We start from the raw sequence: 14,942 nt of genomic DNA on the forward strand, positions 1-14,942 counted from the left end.
CCTTACCGAAGCCGAAATTTAGGGCAAGACTTGTTCAGTGTCTGACTGGCAGGCAATACGCTACTAGCAGCAGCAATGAGTTAGAAGCAAAATCGAAATGGTACAGCCGAGGAGACTCTTTTGGGTCTCTGGTTCTTTCTACACACTCCTTTCCCACCTCTTTCTCATCAAGGAAGCGCTACATGCGAGTCCTTGGGGAGGATGCTGCGGTCGAGAGTGATGTGGACGAGCGTTTGCAGAGGACTCTAGGAAAGATCGGTCGAAAAATTGGTCACTTGGATATGCAAGTGGAAAGGCGGCACATACACCATGAGTCATTTCAGATTGTCGTTCGAATTCATGAAGGATACATGTAGGCAGCCAACCCACCCAAAGCCCGTGTCGACTGGGGAATGCGTGGCAGCCGGGCAGACCGATTAGATTCCCATCAGGGTCACTGTTATTGATGAGAAGACCAAACCGCTGTCTCGACAGGCGGCGTCGCAGACTGGTTTCCATCGCCCCGGCTAACTAGCCTCCGCAGCAGCATCTTCGGCTTTCTCAAGAGCTGACAGGTGATCAGCAGGTAGAGTATTGACGAAGTCAGGTCCCGGGCTGGCCCATGTGTAGTCCACCCAGTCCGGACCGAGGATGGCTTGAATCTGCTGCGCCAGATATGCGATGCGGTGCTGACGATCCCGGGACCCGCCCGACGGGGTCTGCTGCTGCTGCTGCTGCTGCTGCTGCTGCTGCTGCCTGTCTTGTCCATCCTCCAGTCCATCAAGAATACTCCGCCACACGCTAAGCGTCTCATCCAACTCCCTCGCATTGCTGACTCCCATCACGCTGACGCCCAGCCGCTTCTCAGTCCCACTGGAAGCCACAGAGACCAAACCCGAGTCCGCGTTAGGGGCGCGCGCAAGAGGCGGCCCCATGGCGCCGACTTGGGCCCCATCGCGCAACCACGCCTCCAACGCGAACCGAATCGCGATAACTTCCAGCTTCTCCCCCTCCTGGGAGTGAGCCCACGCGCCGGCTGCCAGAACGGCATTGCGCAGCCCGTCCGGGGCGGGGTGGAAATCGCCCATGCTCCCGATGGGGACGCCCTCCCTGCGCAACAGACCCATGCCCAGCGGCGAGGCATTGGGCACGACGTCCACGCCGGCGGCCACCAATCGCGGCAAGCCTTGGCTGCGGAGCTTGGTGTTCTGCAGCGTGAAGTTCGCGTACGACTGCACGAGGTCCAGGGGCTCGCCGGTCTCGCGCAGCACCAGCTCGGCGATCTCGCACAGCACGTCCACGGGATAGCCGGAGATGCCGACGTAGCGGATCGTGCCCTCGGTGTCGCGGATGCGGCGCAGCTCGCGCACCGCCTCCAGCGCCTCGGCGCGCGACACGAACTCGACGTCGTGGCAGTACACCGCGTCCAGGTAGTCGGTGTGCAGCCGCTGCAGGCTCCGGCGGATGCTGTGGCGGATCCACCGCGGCGAGTAGTCGAACGACGAGGAGGCGATCCGGCCCACCTTGGTCAGGATCTGGTAGCTGTGGCGCGGAAATGCGGTGCGGACGGCCTCGCTGGCCAGGGCGCGGCCCAGGAGCTCCTCGGCTGGGCCGTAGTATGGCGACGTGTCGAAGGCGCGCACACCGTCGGTGAGAGCGCGATGGACCAGCTCCGTGGTCGGGAGTGCGTACGGGTCGTGGTTATATTGGGTGTTGAAAGTCGCGGTGCCCATGATCAGGGGCGGCAGATGCGCCGAGAGGGGTGTCGAAGGGCGACCCATTGTTCTTTCGTTTCTGTCTTATCCTCTGACTGTAGAGACTGGTGAGAAGGTTGGAGGAAAGAAAAGTAGGTGCCGTAGTAGATCACTGGGGGTGTATATAGCCTGTAATAACGCAAGTGAGGGGAAGATGGAAAAATACGTTGCGGAGATAAGAAGGCGCCGACGCGGGGACGGGAGGGAGGGAAGAGGGGAGCAGGCAAACATTTCCGACACAACCCCCGAGGATTGGCCCTGGCCGGATGGGTTTTCCGTACTTATCACACCTACTTGGGATTACTGAGAGTAGGTGAATCGCACTAACGACTATCGTGAAGCCGTGAGGTCTACGTTTCTTGCAACGTTGCTGGACCGAGAGACAAGAATAGAGCATGGATCTTATTTATACATATGCACGTTGTGGATGGTCGGATCACAGCCACAGAAGCTATCGCCTTTCAGCGCTCAAAATACAGGAGGGGAGAATCAACAAAAGAGGAACAAAAAGCATACAGAGCGAGCAAGGACCACTCTGACCCTGTCCGCTTTCAAGTCCCACCTCTTCAAATAATGTACACAACAAACTTCGTTTCGGACCCAATGCATCGATAGGCAACAGTTGTCCGTCTGGAGGGGTTTAACCTCAGCAACAACAGTACCCTTCTGCCACTCAGGTGCTGGGTCCGACCCGGGTGGGGGCGGCACGCCATCGAAATCGAGGGAATCGAGAACAAGTCTTCCAATCCAAGAAACCTTGGATTCACCAAAAACGCCATGCTATGCTGCAAAAAAAAGGCCCTCATCAACGGAGGGAAGAATAGAGATAGGTCGGCAAAGTCTCCAAGACCGTTCAGTCGAGTACGGTTGGCGCGATCGATCCTTCTTTTACCAGCCGCGGAACCGATCGAAAACGTGGGCGGAGGGAACCGAGAAGAAGGATGGATGATTCGAGATGTGGAAGCTTCCCGATTGTACTAGGTTCAAGCTTTTCACCGATCCTTATACACCTTGGGCTTCCATCCCTCCTGCAATTCCTTCTCCTGGGCGGCATGGCGCTCCGCTTGTCGGACCTCCATCTCTAACCGCTCACGGGCACGAAGAATCTTGCTCTGAAGGTAGAAGCTTCCGCCCTTCTGAGGGTCGTTCATGTCGAACAATTTCTTGAAGCGCTCCATCACCTGCTCCAGGTTGGTCTCACCACCCTGTGGGGGCTTGACATTGAGGATCTTGCAGGCTTCGTCGAGAGTCAAGCCAGAGGCGGCCCCGCCGCCCACTTTCTTGCCTGTCTGCGCGGCGTACTTGGAGGAGGCCTGGGCTTGCTTGTAGGCCTCGGCGAAGGCGCGACCGAAGACGCGGGCGCCCGTAACGACGACTTGGGTGACGATGCGATGGGCCTAGATAAGGGCGAAGAGCGGGAAATGTCAGTCTGGAAACAGAATAACGTCGAGAGAAGGGGAAAAAAAGCTTCGCCGACCACATACCATGATGCGTAGTAATGCTAAGAGCCGATCTAGTGGAGGGAGCACTGGTGGCGGGGGGGGGGGAGTTAAGGTGTGAATTTGTTGTCTGGTCTGGCTGAAGGGGAAGTTGAGCCAGGTTTGGATGGCAATCGAAACAGACAGAGAGGGAAATTTTCGGCGGTGATTTTAGTCCGAACCGGGGAAGTGCTGGAATTACTGGTGACGTTTGGTGTATTACGGTACGGTACGGTATGGCACGCTACACTCGATAGTTACAGTTATTCAGTACTTCGTACAGTAAGTACATCGCTCGGTCAGAAGTCCCTGTCACATGTTCCCGACCAAACAACCAACATGGACTACGACTATTGTTTGGAAAAAGGCTTCATCAATCCGAATTTCCTCTGTGTGCTTCCTGGGGCCCCCGCAATTTGAAGAATGATGGATCGGCTTTTCACTTACTAAATACTAGTTCTACCTACCGCCTGCTGAAGCTTCTCGCCTGTCCCTTCTCTTCTCCTATTTCTTCTTCCTCCGCCTTCTCCTTCCTCTTCCTCTTTTACTCCGCCGTACTTCTTCGTCCTTGCGACCTCCTCACTTTCTTCTCCGCTCACCGCCCGCAATGCCCTTGGCGAATGCATATGACGTCTCTGTTGTTGGATGGCAGCACTCGGTATGTAAGACATTCAACGCATCCCAACACTCCTCAAGCATCCTCCTCATTATATCACTCTGGTGTCGGCCGTCAGCAAAATACTAATATGCGGGGATAGAAGAACTTCCGTGGATAGATTCCATGGCCCCGTCATCTTCTTCTGCGCAGGACCATGCTGACTCTCAGCCTCCGACGGTCGCTGCTTTCTCTCCTACTACCATCTCTGGCTCATCATTAACCTCGAGACAACGCTCAAGTATCATTGTACACCGCAAGTCCCCTCTTCTAGTAGCCACTCCGCCTCAAATAACCCGCGCTTTGGCTTATTCGCACCCCTTCATTCTACCCCTAAATAAACTCGTGGGCTTGCTCACATGGACAACTGGGGACGGATGGCAGAGCTTCCTACTGGTGGCCGTGTTTTGGACCCTGGTCCTTTATGGCGAGGTCATCATCTTGTGGGCAGGGCCAGTCCTGCTGGTGGTCGGGCTCATTCTGGGCATGTACTGGAGACGATACTCGCCCTTGTCCTCTAGGGCTCACATTGCTGAGAAGCAGAGCCATCAAAGAGCCATATCCGACAGCTCTCCTCATGGCAATGAGACTCTAGATGAGATTGTTGAAACTCTTAGGACATTCACAACTCGGTGCAACATACTGTTGGAACCTCTCGTGGAGCTGACCGAATTCTTATCAACGCAAAGGACGGCTACATCTGCTACCACCCGGCCAGCTCTTACTACTCTCTTCTTCCGAATCCTATTTGTGACGCCTATCTGGATTGCTTTGACCCTCCCGCCATTGTATTTGATAACCACTCGTCGCGTAGTCATGATCTTTGGCACTATCATCATCACCTATCACTCCCGACCGGCAAGGGTCTGTCGAGTCATCCTATGGCGTTCATTGACCATCCGCAAAATCTGTTCAATGATCACTGGACTGTCTTTCTCGTCGGATGTGGAAAAGACATTATCAGCCGTGATGCAAAGCCACGGGCATGCGGTCAACATCGCCACGAGACGGCGCGGGGATTCCTCCGGCGTCCGATTCACGTTCATCATCTATGAGAACCAGCGTCGCTGGCTGGGCATCGGTTGGACGTACTCTCTCTTCCCCTCCGAGCGTGCTGCTTGGACCGACGAGCATTTGAACCCGGTACCTTCAAAGGACGAATTCGAGCTACCTGGCGTTCAAAGTGGGAATGCACAGTGGCGGTGGGTCGATGGCAGCGAGTGGCATATCGAAGGGGCCGATGACCAAAAGGGACACTCCGATGCCAAGTCATCTGACGGTGGAGGATGGGTCTACTACGACAACAAGGCGAGTTTGGCTCTATGGTCTCAATTTCAACCCAGGCAGTCTAGCTAATTTTCCGCAGTGGAATGAGGGTCGCCGTGGCCAGGACGGCTGGGACCGATACACACGTCGTCGGAAATGGTGTCGCGACGCCGAGCTTGTTGAAATGCCCTCTGCAGCAGCCGAGGGCGTATCTACAGCAGTGACATCCGGTCTGTCCCAAGCCTTGGAGGCAGAGAAACAAAAAAAGAAAACAACCGGCACCGTGGATGCGCGTCCGGCGGATACTAGCGGCGGAGGCGATACCGATAGCCTGGCCCCCTCGACCTCCTCCAAGTCACGGAGACGCCAATGGTTCGGGAGCACGAAGAGTGTAAGCGACATCAAGAACAGCAGCTTCTCCTCTGCTCCACCAACATCCACCAACAACTCCTCCGTTGATCTTGGAAGAATAACGTCTGCCAATAGTACCAATCCACCACCACCATCCGGGAGAGCCCCTTCCAGGCCGATTAATATCTCTCACTCTCGAAAACTGTCCAACTATTCCGGCACCGCCAGTTACAGCAGCAGTCAGGGACCAGATGGTAGCATCCGAGAAAAGGAAGTTACTCGAGCGCAGGATCAGCTGGATCGATGGGCTGCCCGAGCCGCAGGAGGAACCGAACGGGCAGAGCGAGAATTGGGGCTAGGCGACGAGGTTAATATGGGATTGAGCTGATCTCGGTTCACAAATCCATTATGCAGCATGGTGCACAGACCTTTCAGATTGACCATTGAGTGAAGCATCTGGCTTTTTATGACGCCCATTAGTCGAGTTTGGGCCTCTTGGGCGCTTCGACCATCTTTGTCCTGTACTTACGCCGCGACGACATGAAGATACCCCTACAATTCTAGCCAAATATAAATGTGCTGGTAATTCAAACTTTGGCGCCGTCGCCCATCTTCATTCTATCAACTGGCTAAACAGATATCATATATGCCTTGGACTCAGAAATTGTTCATTATGGGCATACCTCTCCACCTCCGGAGATCCGTCCCCTCTTCAAAGTAGAACTCCCATATCAAGCAAGTATGAGATCCCACTGTAATTGATCCAGCAAGTCCAGCCAATGCACTCCTTCAGTAGCCCATAGAGCGTGTAGCATCTCCTTTGCTCGTTTAACATTCCCAATCCCGAAGTTGACCTCAAGGCTACTCAAGCATGTCATAACAAGCTCTTTATCCTCGGGTGCCCTGATCTCGCAGCCGGCAATGAGCAATGGAAATGTGAGCGCGGAGTATTCGCAGTGGGCATCGAGGGGCGATGCCGTTCGGATCCTGCTCAGAAGCATCTGCAGGGCGTCCGACCTCGACATAGAGATCAACGCTGACCACGGGCCTGCAGTGATGGTAATTTTCGTACCCTTGCTCATCTTTTCTAGGATGGAATGGAGGTAGATGTATGCCGCATCGCGGAAACAATTTGCGACCATGCGGAGGCGACAGAGGTTCGTTTCTGTGATACCCTCGGGGATGATGTACCTCATGTCCTGATGCGTCCAATCATGCAGTAGTGTATCACTGGGGTATGTATCAGCTATATGCACGTTTGAGGAATTGAAAGTATGACGGCTTGGGGAAAGGCTCTAGAGAGGTAGGTGACTCACATTGCATGAATCTCGATTCCTAAAGCTACAGGGTCATGGCTTAGGGAAGGCAGATCGGCGATCCTTGCGCAGAGTTTGACAAGATCCTCCGCGTAGCCAATGTATATATCGAGCTTGGTGATCCTGACGTCCTCCATATCAAGCATGCTGGAGGTTATTTGCTTGCGACTACTGATTTTGGCAACATTATGAGCATAGATATAGCTATTGTTCTTTGTTAGTATGACCTTTTTTTTGGAGAATGAGATTGACGACATACAAGCCCATCAAGAACTCCCGGGTGTCATGATTCAATGCCCCAAAGCCACCCCGTGCAATGACTAGCTTCTGGAGAGCATTCAGATGCGCTACCCACTGCTTAACGCTTCCACGAACAATCTCGTATTTGCAGAGCAAAGCCACCGCGAGAATGGCTTCATCAGGAAATCTTCCAGCGGGATGTTCCGAGATTACAGATTGCAGCCCATTCAAGGTTTGAATGTAATACATGGTGGCAGCAGTTTGGGCCTCTGAATGGGCAGCTAATCGATTCGCACAATGCGTCGCCGATACTGCGCATAAAGCTTTCATAAGAAGCGAAGATGATAGGGCCCGAGGTATGATCAGAGACCGTAGAGGGTTGTCGGCGCTCTCAAGATTTGCGAGTAACTTGGAACCGAGCTCCATGTGATATTGAAGATAGTGCGTTTCTGAGTGCGAAAGATGACTGAGGGATTTACAAGGCGTGAGTGCCACTATAGCGAGGGCACTATTCTCAGCAGTGGTATGTGCTGGCATCTGGTCAACCTCATCCTCAGTGTCATCGGCATTTGATAGACACATATCACTAGCACCAGAATCCGAGAAAGTGGTAGGGGTAGTTGGTTGGTAATGTAGCCATGAGGAGCTTGAGCATGGCGAGTTCGTACTTGCTCGTCCCAAGGAGGATGAGGAATTGGAAGACGATGTGCTAAGTCTCCTGCGCTTTGTTGGTTCTGCTTGACTGAAGACCTGTGCTGACGGGTTCAAGGGCTCTGCCCATATTGAGCCATATCCCTCACACTGTAGTCCTAATCTAGCACAACTACGACATCTAATGAACGAGTTCAGTCAGTGACAACGAAGGTCATCGAGCACTAGACATACCCGGGTTTAGATTCGTCACATCTTTTTCGGCGACGTTTACATGTCAGACAGCCAGTGCGTGTCCATTTCCCGCCTTCTCTCCTGTATCTTCTCTTACTGACGGCCTGGTATTGTGCCGCCAATGGGTTTACAGCGGCGTGAGGTAGTACTCGGTTTCCAGTCACAGTGTCATCCCACATTCTGAGGCTATCATGGGCAGAAACCCGAGGACCGGTGGGAATCGAACAATGAGCTTTAGCGGTGTCAAGGAATGTTGTACAAGTTCTAACATAGAACAGATCGGATTAATTTAGCAGTGGAAGAGTTCCGACAAGTACGTATCAAGTACTCATATGGACTCGCCATTAACAGAAGATCGAGCCAATGCAGGTAGTACTGAGGCTAGCTTCCAAGATTCAGATACTGATTGAAAGTGGTGAGGGGGTGACAGTGAGCGAGTTAGTTATTGATGACACGGCGGAGATGGTTTCCCTTGGTGGCACTAAACTGAAAAGGGTAGGTGATGCGCTCAACCTGGAACTAAAAGTTATCGCCTGGGCTTCCCCTCTTGGGATGATTGCCAAGGGAGACAGTTGTATGTACTGTCTGTACAGTACTTGCTCAGGAAAAGAGACTGGGGTCAATCCGCATGGGAAAGCAAAAAGAACTGTTTGAACAAGAACTGTGGCTCCTACTTATCTCCAGGAAAAGATAGTGGCGTCAATTCTTCTTTCCTTTCCCATAGTACTGTACTGTGTACTGTAGTTACGTAGTCAGTACGGAGTAGACGGACTGATAAGAGCGGCAGATAAAGAAAGAGTGGGACAGACATAGACACATTCTTGTCTTATCGCCTCCGGAGCCTCTCGCATCCCTCGGGCTCCGAAGAGCATCATGTCAGGTACGAGAAACCAGACTGGCTGTCACCTGTGTGATTAAGTAAACTGTGATGATGATGCTCATACTCGTGTGAATAGCTGGAATAGCCGCGGCGGGGAGAGCGAAAGAGAAGCGGGAGAAGCGATTGAAGGACGATGTTCCATCGGCAAGATAAACGCTTCACCTCCAGGCTATCCGCTTCCCTTTCCGCTTTAGGCAAGTCCATCCAGACTCTGTGGGGGGAAGAGGCTCCATCCCCGATTATCCCATGGTCGATAATGTTCAATCTCCCTAATGTGGAATCTCTGGAACACTCCCGAGTCAAGGCTGCTGCTGCTGCTGCTGCTTGCGAAATGAACGGGAAAAGAATCTTTGGGACTACTTAAAGGTCCTTCAATGTCCTCCTGCTCCTGCTCCTCCTCCTCCCTCCCTCAATGGTTAATTCGCAGGGTGTGTGCAGCGGTATTCTCATCTTTGTTTCTGGTCCCTTAATACAACCTCAAGATGTCTCTCGCAACTGAACCCAGCCCTCGATTGACTGCGTCGAGTGGCCCTCATCCCTTTGATCCAGTCACTCCGAGAGAAATCAGACTAGCTGTTCGAGTTTTGGAAAACGCCTTCGCTGGAGTTAAGCTTCGCTACAATCGGATCGATATCCACGAACCCATCAAGCATGAGGTTGTCCCATACATTGAAGCTGAACGCCTAGGGCAGCGTCTACCGCGCAAGCCCACGCGCCTCCTATACTCATACTTTCATCGCCTCGATACTCTTGAGTGTTGCAAGGCGCTCATCAATGCTGACACCGCGTCAATTGTCTCGACTAAAGTGCTCCCCAAGACCGTTCAGGTATGCGCATTATCATCTGCGTTCAGATTTGTATTGAGAATTGACATTGTTGTGCGTATAGCCTCCCGTCGATATCGATGAACTCGCCGTGATTGAAGAAGTCTGCATGAAGCACCCGGCTGTGCAGGCAGAGATAGCAAAACTCAACCTGCCACCGGGAATGGCTGTGTGCAATGATCCATGGATGTACGGCACTGAGGATCAGACTGAGACACGTCGGATGTTCCAGTGCTTCATGTACATGATGGAAGTGGACCACCCTCAGAATAACCACTACTCCCTGCCATGCAAATTCTCTCCCGTCTTCGACGCCTTTACCCACGAATTGATCCGCATGGACTATCTACCAGGCGGCGATGATCATTCGTTCACTGAGACGCAGGCTTGGAAGCCTGTCAAAGCTGTGCAATACGCTCACGACCTCCTTGATGAGCCTGTTCGCACGGACCTCAGACCTTACATTGTTCAGCAACCAGAGGGTCCCTCTTTCAACGTGGACGGCAACTTTGTTTACTGGCAAAAGTGGCGCTTCAGGGTCGGCTTCAACAACCGGGAGGGTATGGTTCTGTACAATGTCACATATGACAACCGCAGTGTTTTCTACCGTCTTTCAGTCTCGGAGATGACGGTGCCCTATGGAGGTGGGATCTGACCCCAACGGACCTGATCAAACTTATCACTAATCCGACTCTCATAGATCCTCGCGCTCCTTATCACCGCAAACAGGCCTTCGATGTTGGAGATGTTGGTTTCGGTCTCAACGCCAATCAGCTCTCGCTCGGCTGTGACTGCTTAGGCCACATCAAATACTTCGATGGCTACCGAGCCGATTCCAAGGGCAACCCAGTCTTGCTAAAGAACATTATCTGCATGCACGAACAGGATAACGGTATTCAACACAAGCACACTAATTACAGAACCAATGCAGCAACAGTTGTCCGCAATCGTCAGCTTGTTATGCAGATGATCTGCACTGTTGCTAACTATGAATACATCTTCGCCTATATATTCGATCAGGCGGCTAACGTCGAACTTGAAGTCCGCGCTACCGGTATTCTGTCTACAGTACCTTTTGATAACGAAGACGGCAAGACTGTTAGATGGGGTACAAATGTTGGCCCCGGTGTTATGGCTCCCTATCATCAGCATATGTTCTCGTTCCGAGTCGACCCCGCCCTCGACGGCTTCAAGAATACCGTCTACTATGAGGACAGTGTCCCCTTACCCGAGGATGACAAGAACCCTTATTTTGTGGGATACACCACTCAGCAAACTGTCATCAACAAGTCCACCGCCGCAGACCTTGATATCAGCCGAAGCCGAGTTTTCAAGATTCGCAATGACAGCAGCATCAATCCCATCACTTACAAGCCCGTGGCATACAAGCTCCACGCCGCACCCAGCCAAATGCTGATACAAGGCAAGAACTCGATTGGACATCAACGGGCTGAGTTCGCTACACGGCCCATTTGGGTCACAAAGTACCGGGACGAGGAGCTTTACGCGGCAGGCGAGTTCACGAACCAAAGCCACCGCGCTGATGGCGTAGAGACATGGGTCAAGAGAAACGATCCCACCGAGGATGAGGACGTGGTTCTCTGGCACAGTAAGTTCCCTTCCACCCCCCATGTGTATCGCTCCACCTCGAAAAAACATTGTACAATGGACTAACATGCCATCCTTCCGTAGCATTTGGACTGACACACAACCCTCGCATTGAGGACTTCCCCGTCATGCCCATGGAACGTATCAGCGTCATGCTACGTCCCGACGGCTTTTTCACCAAGAACCCTGCCCTCGATGTGCCGCAGTCATCTCAGGCCTTTAACAAGTCAACTCTTCACCCGGAAGCAGCGACCGCGGCGACTTGCTGCTCGGGCGCGGGAGGCAGCAAGGCCAAGCTGTACAAACGACTAGATTGAAAGATGTCCCGTGGGATTGGAGGATGGCCCGCTTGATCTAGACTTTCGCCCATGAAGGGCGAAAGCATTGTATGATTCATGACTACACATACTGCCATCTGGCGTTTGGAGCAATGTAAATAAGAGTTTTATTTTCCAAAGGTCTCGATATCCTTCTTACAACCACCGTCGCGTTCATTTGTGTCTCATTAATACATGCTGTTCTGATTTGAATGACAGACTCTGTCGGAGCCAGACTGGTTATATAAATCAGAATCCTTGTACGTAACTAAGTTCGTCATTTCGGTGTGAACTCCGCCCACGTTCGTGTCCCATAATCAGACCCGTTATCAGTCTCCAAACCATTTTCATTCCTGCACCTCATTATTCCATAAGTCTCCACCTTGAAGAAAAGCCATGCGACCATTTCCATTTTTGCCCGGTCACCCAAACCCTACATTTTAAAACAACCAGGAAACAGGAGACTTGTCATGCCCAGGCACCAGAAGGGCCTACAGCATGGGTGTCGGAGTACCCCTTCAAGCCTTCTTGGGCACGTGAGCGCTGGGGACAACACCGTGGCCAACGTTGTCGATAGCGGACTGACGGGCGCCGGTGAGACCGAACTGACGGTTGATGCCCTCGACACGGTGAGTGGAGTTGATGTTCTTGACAAGAGTAAGCTGCCAGCAGGTAGCTCCACCCTGGCGAGAGGTGATGGTAGAGTAGGCCAAGAAGTACTCCCAGATCTGCAGACGCTGGTTAGTCATGTCCGGTGAGGAAACTTAGGAGCGTCACAAACCTTGAACCATCTCTTTCCGTACTTGGCCTCGACCTTGTCACGGTTGCCCATCCAGTTCCGGTACCAGCGCCAAAGGGTGGCAGAGTAGTGGACGCCAATGGTGTCGACAGCCTTGATTTCAAATCCGGCGGCCTCCAGTCGATCAACGACAAAACCAAGCGGCGTGCTAGCGTCAGCTCCGGGGAAGATGTACTTGTTCATGAAAAGACCCCAGATAAGATCCTCATACTGCCAGGACTTACGCAGACCAGCAATCTGAAGGAAGAAGACTCCATCATCATCCAACATTTCGTAGACCTGAGACAAGAAAGTAGTGAAGTGACGAACGCCGACATGCTCAGCCATTTCCAAGCAGGTGATCTTCTTGTAACCTCCGTCCACCCGGGGGGCGTCACGGTAATCGAGGCACAGGATACGGCTTTGAGATTCCTCAACACCGGCATTGCGAAGACCCTTGTTACCCCAAGCAGTCTGGTTACGACCGAGAGTGATACCAGTGACCTGAGCGCCGTAGTGGACCGAAGCATATTTGGCCAGAGTACCCCAACCGCAACCGAGATCGAGGACGGTGTCACCGGGTTGAATGCCGATCTTTTCACACACCACAGCCAGCTTGTTGTCCTGAAGCTCCTCAAGCGTCTCCTCACGGTTGATATCGCTAATGATTCCCGAGGTATAGATCATGCGAGGACCCAGGAACCAAGCGTAGAAGTCATCGCCACGATCGTAGTGGTCACGAACCTGTTCCTCATCTGATTGACGCATCTACAGTCAGCAACCTAGTGTTCCCCAAAGTCTAAATGAAGCCTGGTTACTTACCCTGGGAACGAGTGTGCATGATCATCTCAGGAATGAACCCGAAGAGGAAATGCTTGAAGAGACCCATGGTGAAGCGGAAATTGGCCCAGTCGTGACGGAACTCAAGGGCTTCCAGGGCGTCACACTTGAATTCCACTTCACCGTTGAAGTACTTTTCGTAGAAAACCTCCATGGGGATCTTGCTCTTGCCACGATAGGCAGCGCGGTCGTGCTCGCTGTGGAAGTTGAGGTAGTACTCGACGGGGCGACCGGCATACTTGGCCTTTTCGTTTTTGCGGGGAGAGATAGAAGAAGCTACAGACCAAAAGGCCATGAGAATGGGGATAGTGGTGAAGATAGCAAAGAAGATGGTGGTGTAGAAACCACCGCCAACTTGGCGAGCGAGGTACCATGGGATCAGCAACAACAGGGCGAACAACAGAGTGTTGGAGAAGCTATCGCTGCCAGGGGAATCGGCCGGTACAGGGGCATTTTTGATGGCCGGGTACTAGGAAACAAGAAAACCATTGATAGTTAGTCAGTGTTTGATTCCCACGGCTCTGAGGTCCTCGAGGTCCTAAACGGAATGAGAGGGAGACAATTGCCAGAGGACAAAGAATTGGAGACAGCAAAGCGACTCACCGAGGTCGTCCGCACACCACAGTCATCAGCGGGAGTGACGCACGAGGCGGGAGGAGTTTCAATGTACTCGAAGTCCTCAAGGGACTCGGGATGTACAACCGTCATGGCGGAGGAGACGAATTGACAGGTCGAGGAGGAATTGAGAGAGAAAGAGAAGGGGGAGGAGGGAGGGAGGGAGAGAGGGGAGAGAAGAAAAGAGGTGGAAAGAAGAGGACGAAAGGGAAGGATGGGAAAAGAGGGAGGGAGAGCGGCGAGTGTCTGGACGGCAGCGGGAGTGGATGTGGTGGATGTGGTGGATGTTGGTCGACTGCTAGATTGGGGAGGAGCAGCATCGGATCCCTTTCGTCAACAACAACATTTATTCATTTATTTATTTCCTCAACCCCGTACGGTTCAGATGGTCGGAATACACATCCAAACAATTCCTAACTTGGTTTTTCCAGAGATTGGTAGCTATGAGCTATGCTTAAAGACGTTTCTGCCTGGTCCCAATCGTTGAACAACAATAGTCAGATGTATGGATGGATCGAAGCTCCAGGTACCTACGCAAAGGCTGGTCTAATCGAGCCAAAGATAGCTTGACTTTGTTTGGGTCTAGTGCTTCGTCGACTGTTCTAGGGCTGTTCGCAAGGGTGAAAGAGAAAGAAAGAGAGAAGCGGTGAGAGGGGAGTCAAATATATGTCTGGTCTTCTCATGTCTTTTTTTTTTTTTTTTTTTTGAGGCTAAACTGTTGCAAAAGCTCCTGGCCAAGGTACAGTACCAATACCTACTAGGTACGGAGTAAATATTTACTCTATTATTGTTCCAATTATGCGCCCGGTAGGGAAATCCGATGGAGATTTGAGGTTCGGGACCCCGACCGACGCATCCATGGTAAGCGCACACACCGTCACACCCTGCTGAAACGCGGCCAGGCGAATGACCAGCCGCATTGTATTCTTAGTAATGGGTGTCGTGGCCACTCAAAGTGCTGCTCCATTGTGTGATGACGACTGATCCCGAGGATACCGTGTCCATCCACAGACAACAAACTATCTCCAAGCATACGGTACCTAGTAAGTTACTGTACATACATTTCTAGCATGTACCGTACATAAGGATTAGTTTACCTTGATGCATGCTGGGACGCACCTAATGCTACTATGTATGTAAATGCTAACTTTATGGC

General features: G+C 52.3%; 6 protein-coding genes across 6 annotated transcripts; 2 read left to right on the top strand and 4 right to left on the bottom strand.

Moving 5' to 3' along the window:
• Positions 1-243: 243 nt before the first annotated feature.
• On the bottom strand, positions 244-1,919 carry BO82DRAFT_147512 (D-arabinose 1-dehydrogenase (NAD(P)(+)) ARA2). The gene has a single exon (XM_025630133.1). The coding sequence runs from the start codon at positions 1,758-1,760 to the stop codon at positions 507-509; it is 1,254 nt and encodes a 417-aa protein (XP_025489090.1). The 5' UTR covers positions 1,761-1,919; the 3' UTR covers positions 244-506.
• Positions 1,920-2,725: 806 nt separating this feature from the next.
• On the bottom strand, positions 2,726-3,285 carry BO82DRAFT_341477 (import motor complex subunit PAM16; the record flags this gene model as incomplete). The annotated part of the gene is made up of 2 exons (XM_025633552.1): positions 3,218-3,285; positions 2,726-3,130 (listed from the first exon to the last, which is right to left on the bottom strand). Exons 1-2 carry the CDS (start codon positions 3,218-3,220, stop codon positions 2,726-2,728), a joined length of 408 nt encoding a protein of 135 aa, XP_025489091.1. The 5' UTR covers positions 3,221-3,285.
• A 325-nt stretch (positions 3,286-3,610) lies between these two features.
• Positions 3,611-6,091, top strand: BO82DRAFT_356886 (PEX28-32 family peroxisomal membrane protein). The gene is made up of 3 exons (XM_025635857.1): positions 3,611-3,869; positions 3,970-5,174; positions 5,233-6,091. The coding sequence occupies exons 2-3, from the start codon at positions 3,993-3,995 to the stop codon at positions 5,869-5,871; spliced, it is 1,821 nt and encodes a 606-aa protein (XP_025489092.1). The 5' UTR covers positions 3,611-3,869; positions 3,970-3,992; the 3' UTR covers positions 5,872-6,091.
• BO82DRAFT_147529 (Zn(II)2Cys6 transcription factor) lies at positions 6,088-8,195 on the bottom strand. The gene is made up of 4 exons (XM_025630134.1): positions 7,925-8,195; positions 7,059-7,871; positions 6,800-7,003; positions 6,088-6,713 (listed from the first exon to the last, which is right to left on the bottom strand). The coding sequence occupies exons 1-4, from the start codon at positions 8,101-8,103 to the stop codon at positions 6,215-6,217; spliced, it is 1,695 nt and encodes a 564-aa protein (XP_025489093.1). The 5' UTR covers positions 8,104-8,195; the 3' UTR covers positions 6,088-6,214.
• A 953-nt stretch (positions 8,196-9,148) lies between these two features.
• Positions 9,149-11,926, top strand: BO82DRAFT_147567 (amine oxidase). The gene is made up of 4 exons (XM_025630136.1): positions 9,149-9,631; positions 9,693-10,272; positions 10,329-11,237; positions 11,321-11,926. The coding sequence occupies exons 1-4, from the start codon at positions 9,287-9,289 to the stop codon at positions 11,551-11,553; spliced, it is 2,067 nt and encodes a 688-aa protein (XP_025489094.1). The 5' UTR covers positions 9,149-9,286; the 3' UTR covers positions 11,554-11,926.
• Positions 11,666-14,029, bottom strand: BO82DRAFT_356889 (putative cyclopropane-fatty-acyl-phospholipid synthase). Its single transcript, XM_025635858.1, has 4 exons — positions 13,775-14,029; positions 13,154-13,640; positions 12,335-13,086; positions 11,666-12,281 (listed from the first exon to the last, which is right to left on the bottom strand). The coding sequence occupies exons 1-4, from the start codon at positions 13,877-13,879 to the stop codon at positions 12,072-12,074; spliced, it is 1,554 nt and encodes a 517-aa protein (XP_025489095.1). The 5' UTR covers positions 13,880-14,029; the 3' UTR covers positions 11,666-12,071.
• Between the last annotated feature and the right edge of the window lie 913 nt (positions 14,030-14,942).

The sequence above is a fragment of the Aspergillus uvarum genome (genome assembly GCF_003184745.1).
Source record: "Aspergillus uvarum CBS 121591 unplaced genomic scaffold BO82scaffold_51, whole genome shotgun sequence".
NCBI classification, from domain to species: domain Eukaryota; kingdom Fungi; phylum Ascomycota; class Eurotiomycetes; order Eurotiales; family Aspergillaceae; genus Aspergillus; species Aspergillus uvarum.

Bases quoted from the DNA above. Each gene is read 5' to 3' on its own strand.
- BO82DRAFT_147512 (XM_025630133.1), bottom strand. From the start codon at position 1,760: ATGGGTCGCCCTTCGACACCCCTCTCGGCGCATCTGCCGCCCCTGATC.
- BO82DRAFT_356886 (XM_025635857.1), top strand. From the start codon at position 3,993: ATGGCCCCGTCATCTTCTTCTGCGCAGGACCATGCTGACTCTCAGCCT. The intron at 5,175-5,232 runs GCGAGTTTGGCT...AATTTTCCGCAG, and splicing joins GGGTCTACTACGACAACAAG to TGGAATGAGGGTCGCCGTGG.
- BO82DRAFT_147529 (XM_025630134.1), bottom strand. From the start codon at position 8,103: ATGTGGGATGACACTGTGACTGGAAACCGAGTACTACCTCACGCCGCT. The intron at 7,872-7,924 runs GTATGTCTAGTG...CTCGTTCATTAG, and splicing joins TGTGACGAATCTAAACCCGG to ATGTCGTAGTTGTGCTAGAT. The intron at 6,714-6,799 runs GTGAGTCACCTA...TACATACCCCAG, and splicing joins GGAATCGAGATTCATGCAAT to TGATACACTACTGCATGATT.
- BO82DRAFT_147567 (XM_025630136.1), top strand. From the start codon at position 9,287: ATGTCTCTCGCAACTGAACCCAGCCCTCGATTGACTGCGTCGAGTGGC. The intron at 10,273-10,328 runs GTGGGATCTGAC...CGACTCTCATAG, and splicing joins GATGACGGTGCCCTATGGAG to ATCCTCGCGCTCCTTATCAC. The intron at 11,238-11,320 runs GTAAGTTCCCTT...ATCCTTCCGTAG, and splicing joins GGACGTGGTTCTCTGGCACA to CATTTGGACTGACACACAAC.
- BO82DRAFT_356889 (XM_025635858.1), bottom strand. From the start codon at position 13,879: ATGACGGTTGTACATCCCGAGTCCCTTGAGGACTTCGAGTACATTGAA. The intron at 13,087-13,153 runs GTAAGTAACCAG...TGCGTCAATCAG, and splicing joins CATGCACACTCGTTCCCAGG to ATGAGGAACAGGTTCGTGAC. The intron at 12,282-12,334 runs GTTTGTGACGCT...CAGCGTCTGCAG, and splicing joins ACGGAAAGAGATGGTTCAAG to ATCTGGGAGTACTTCTTGGC.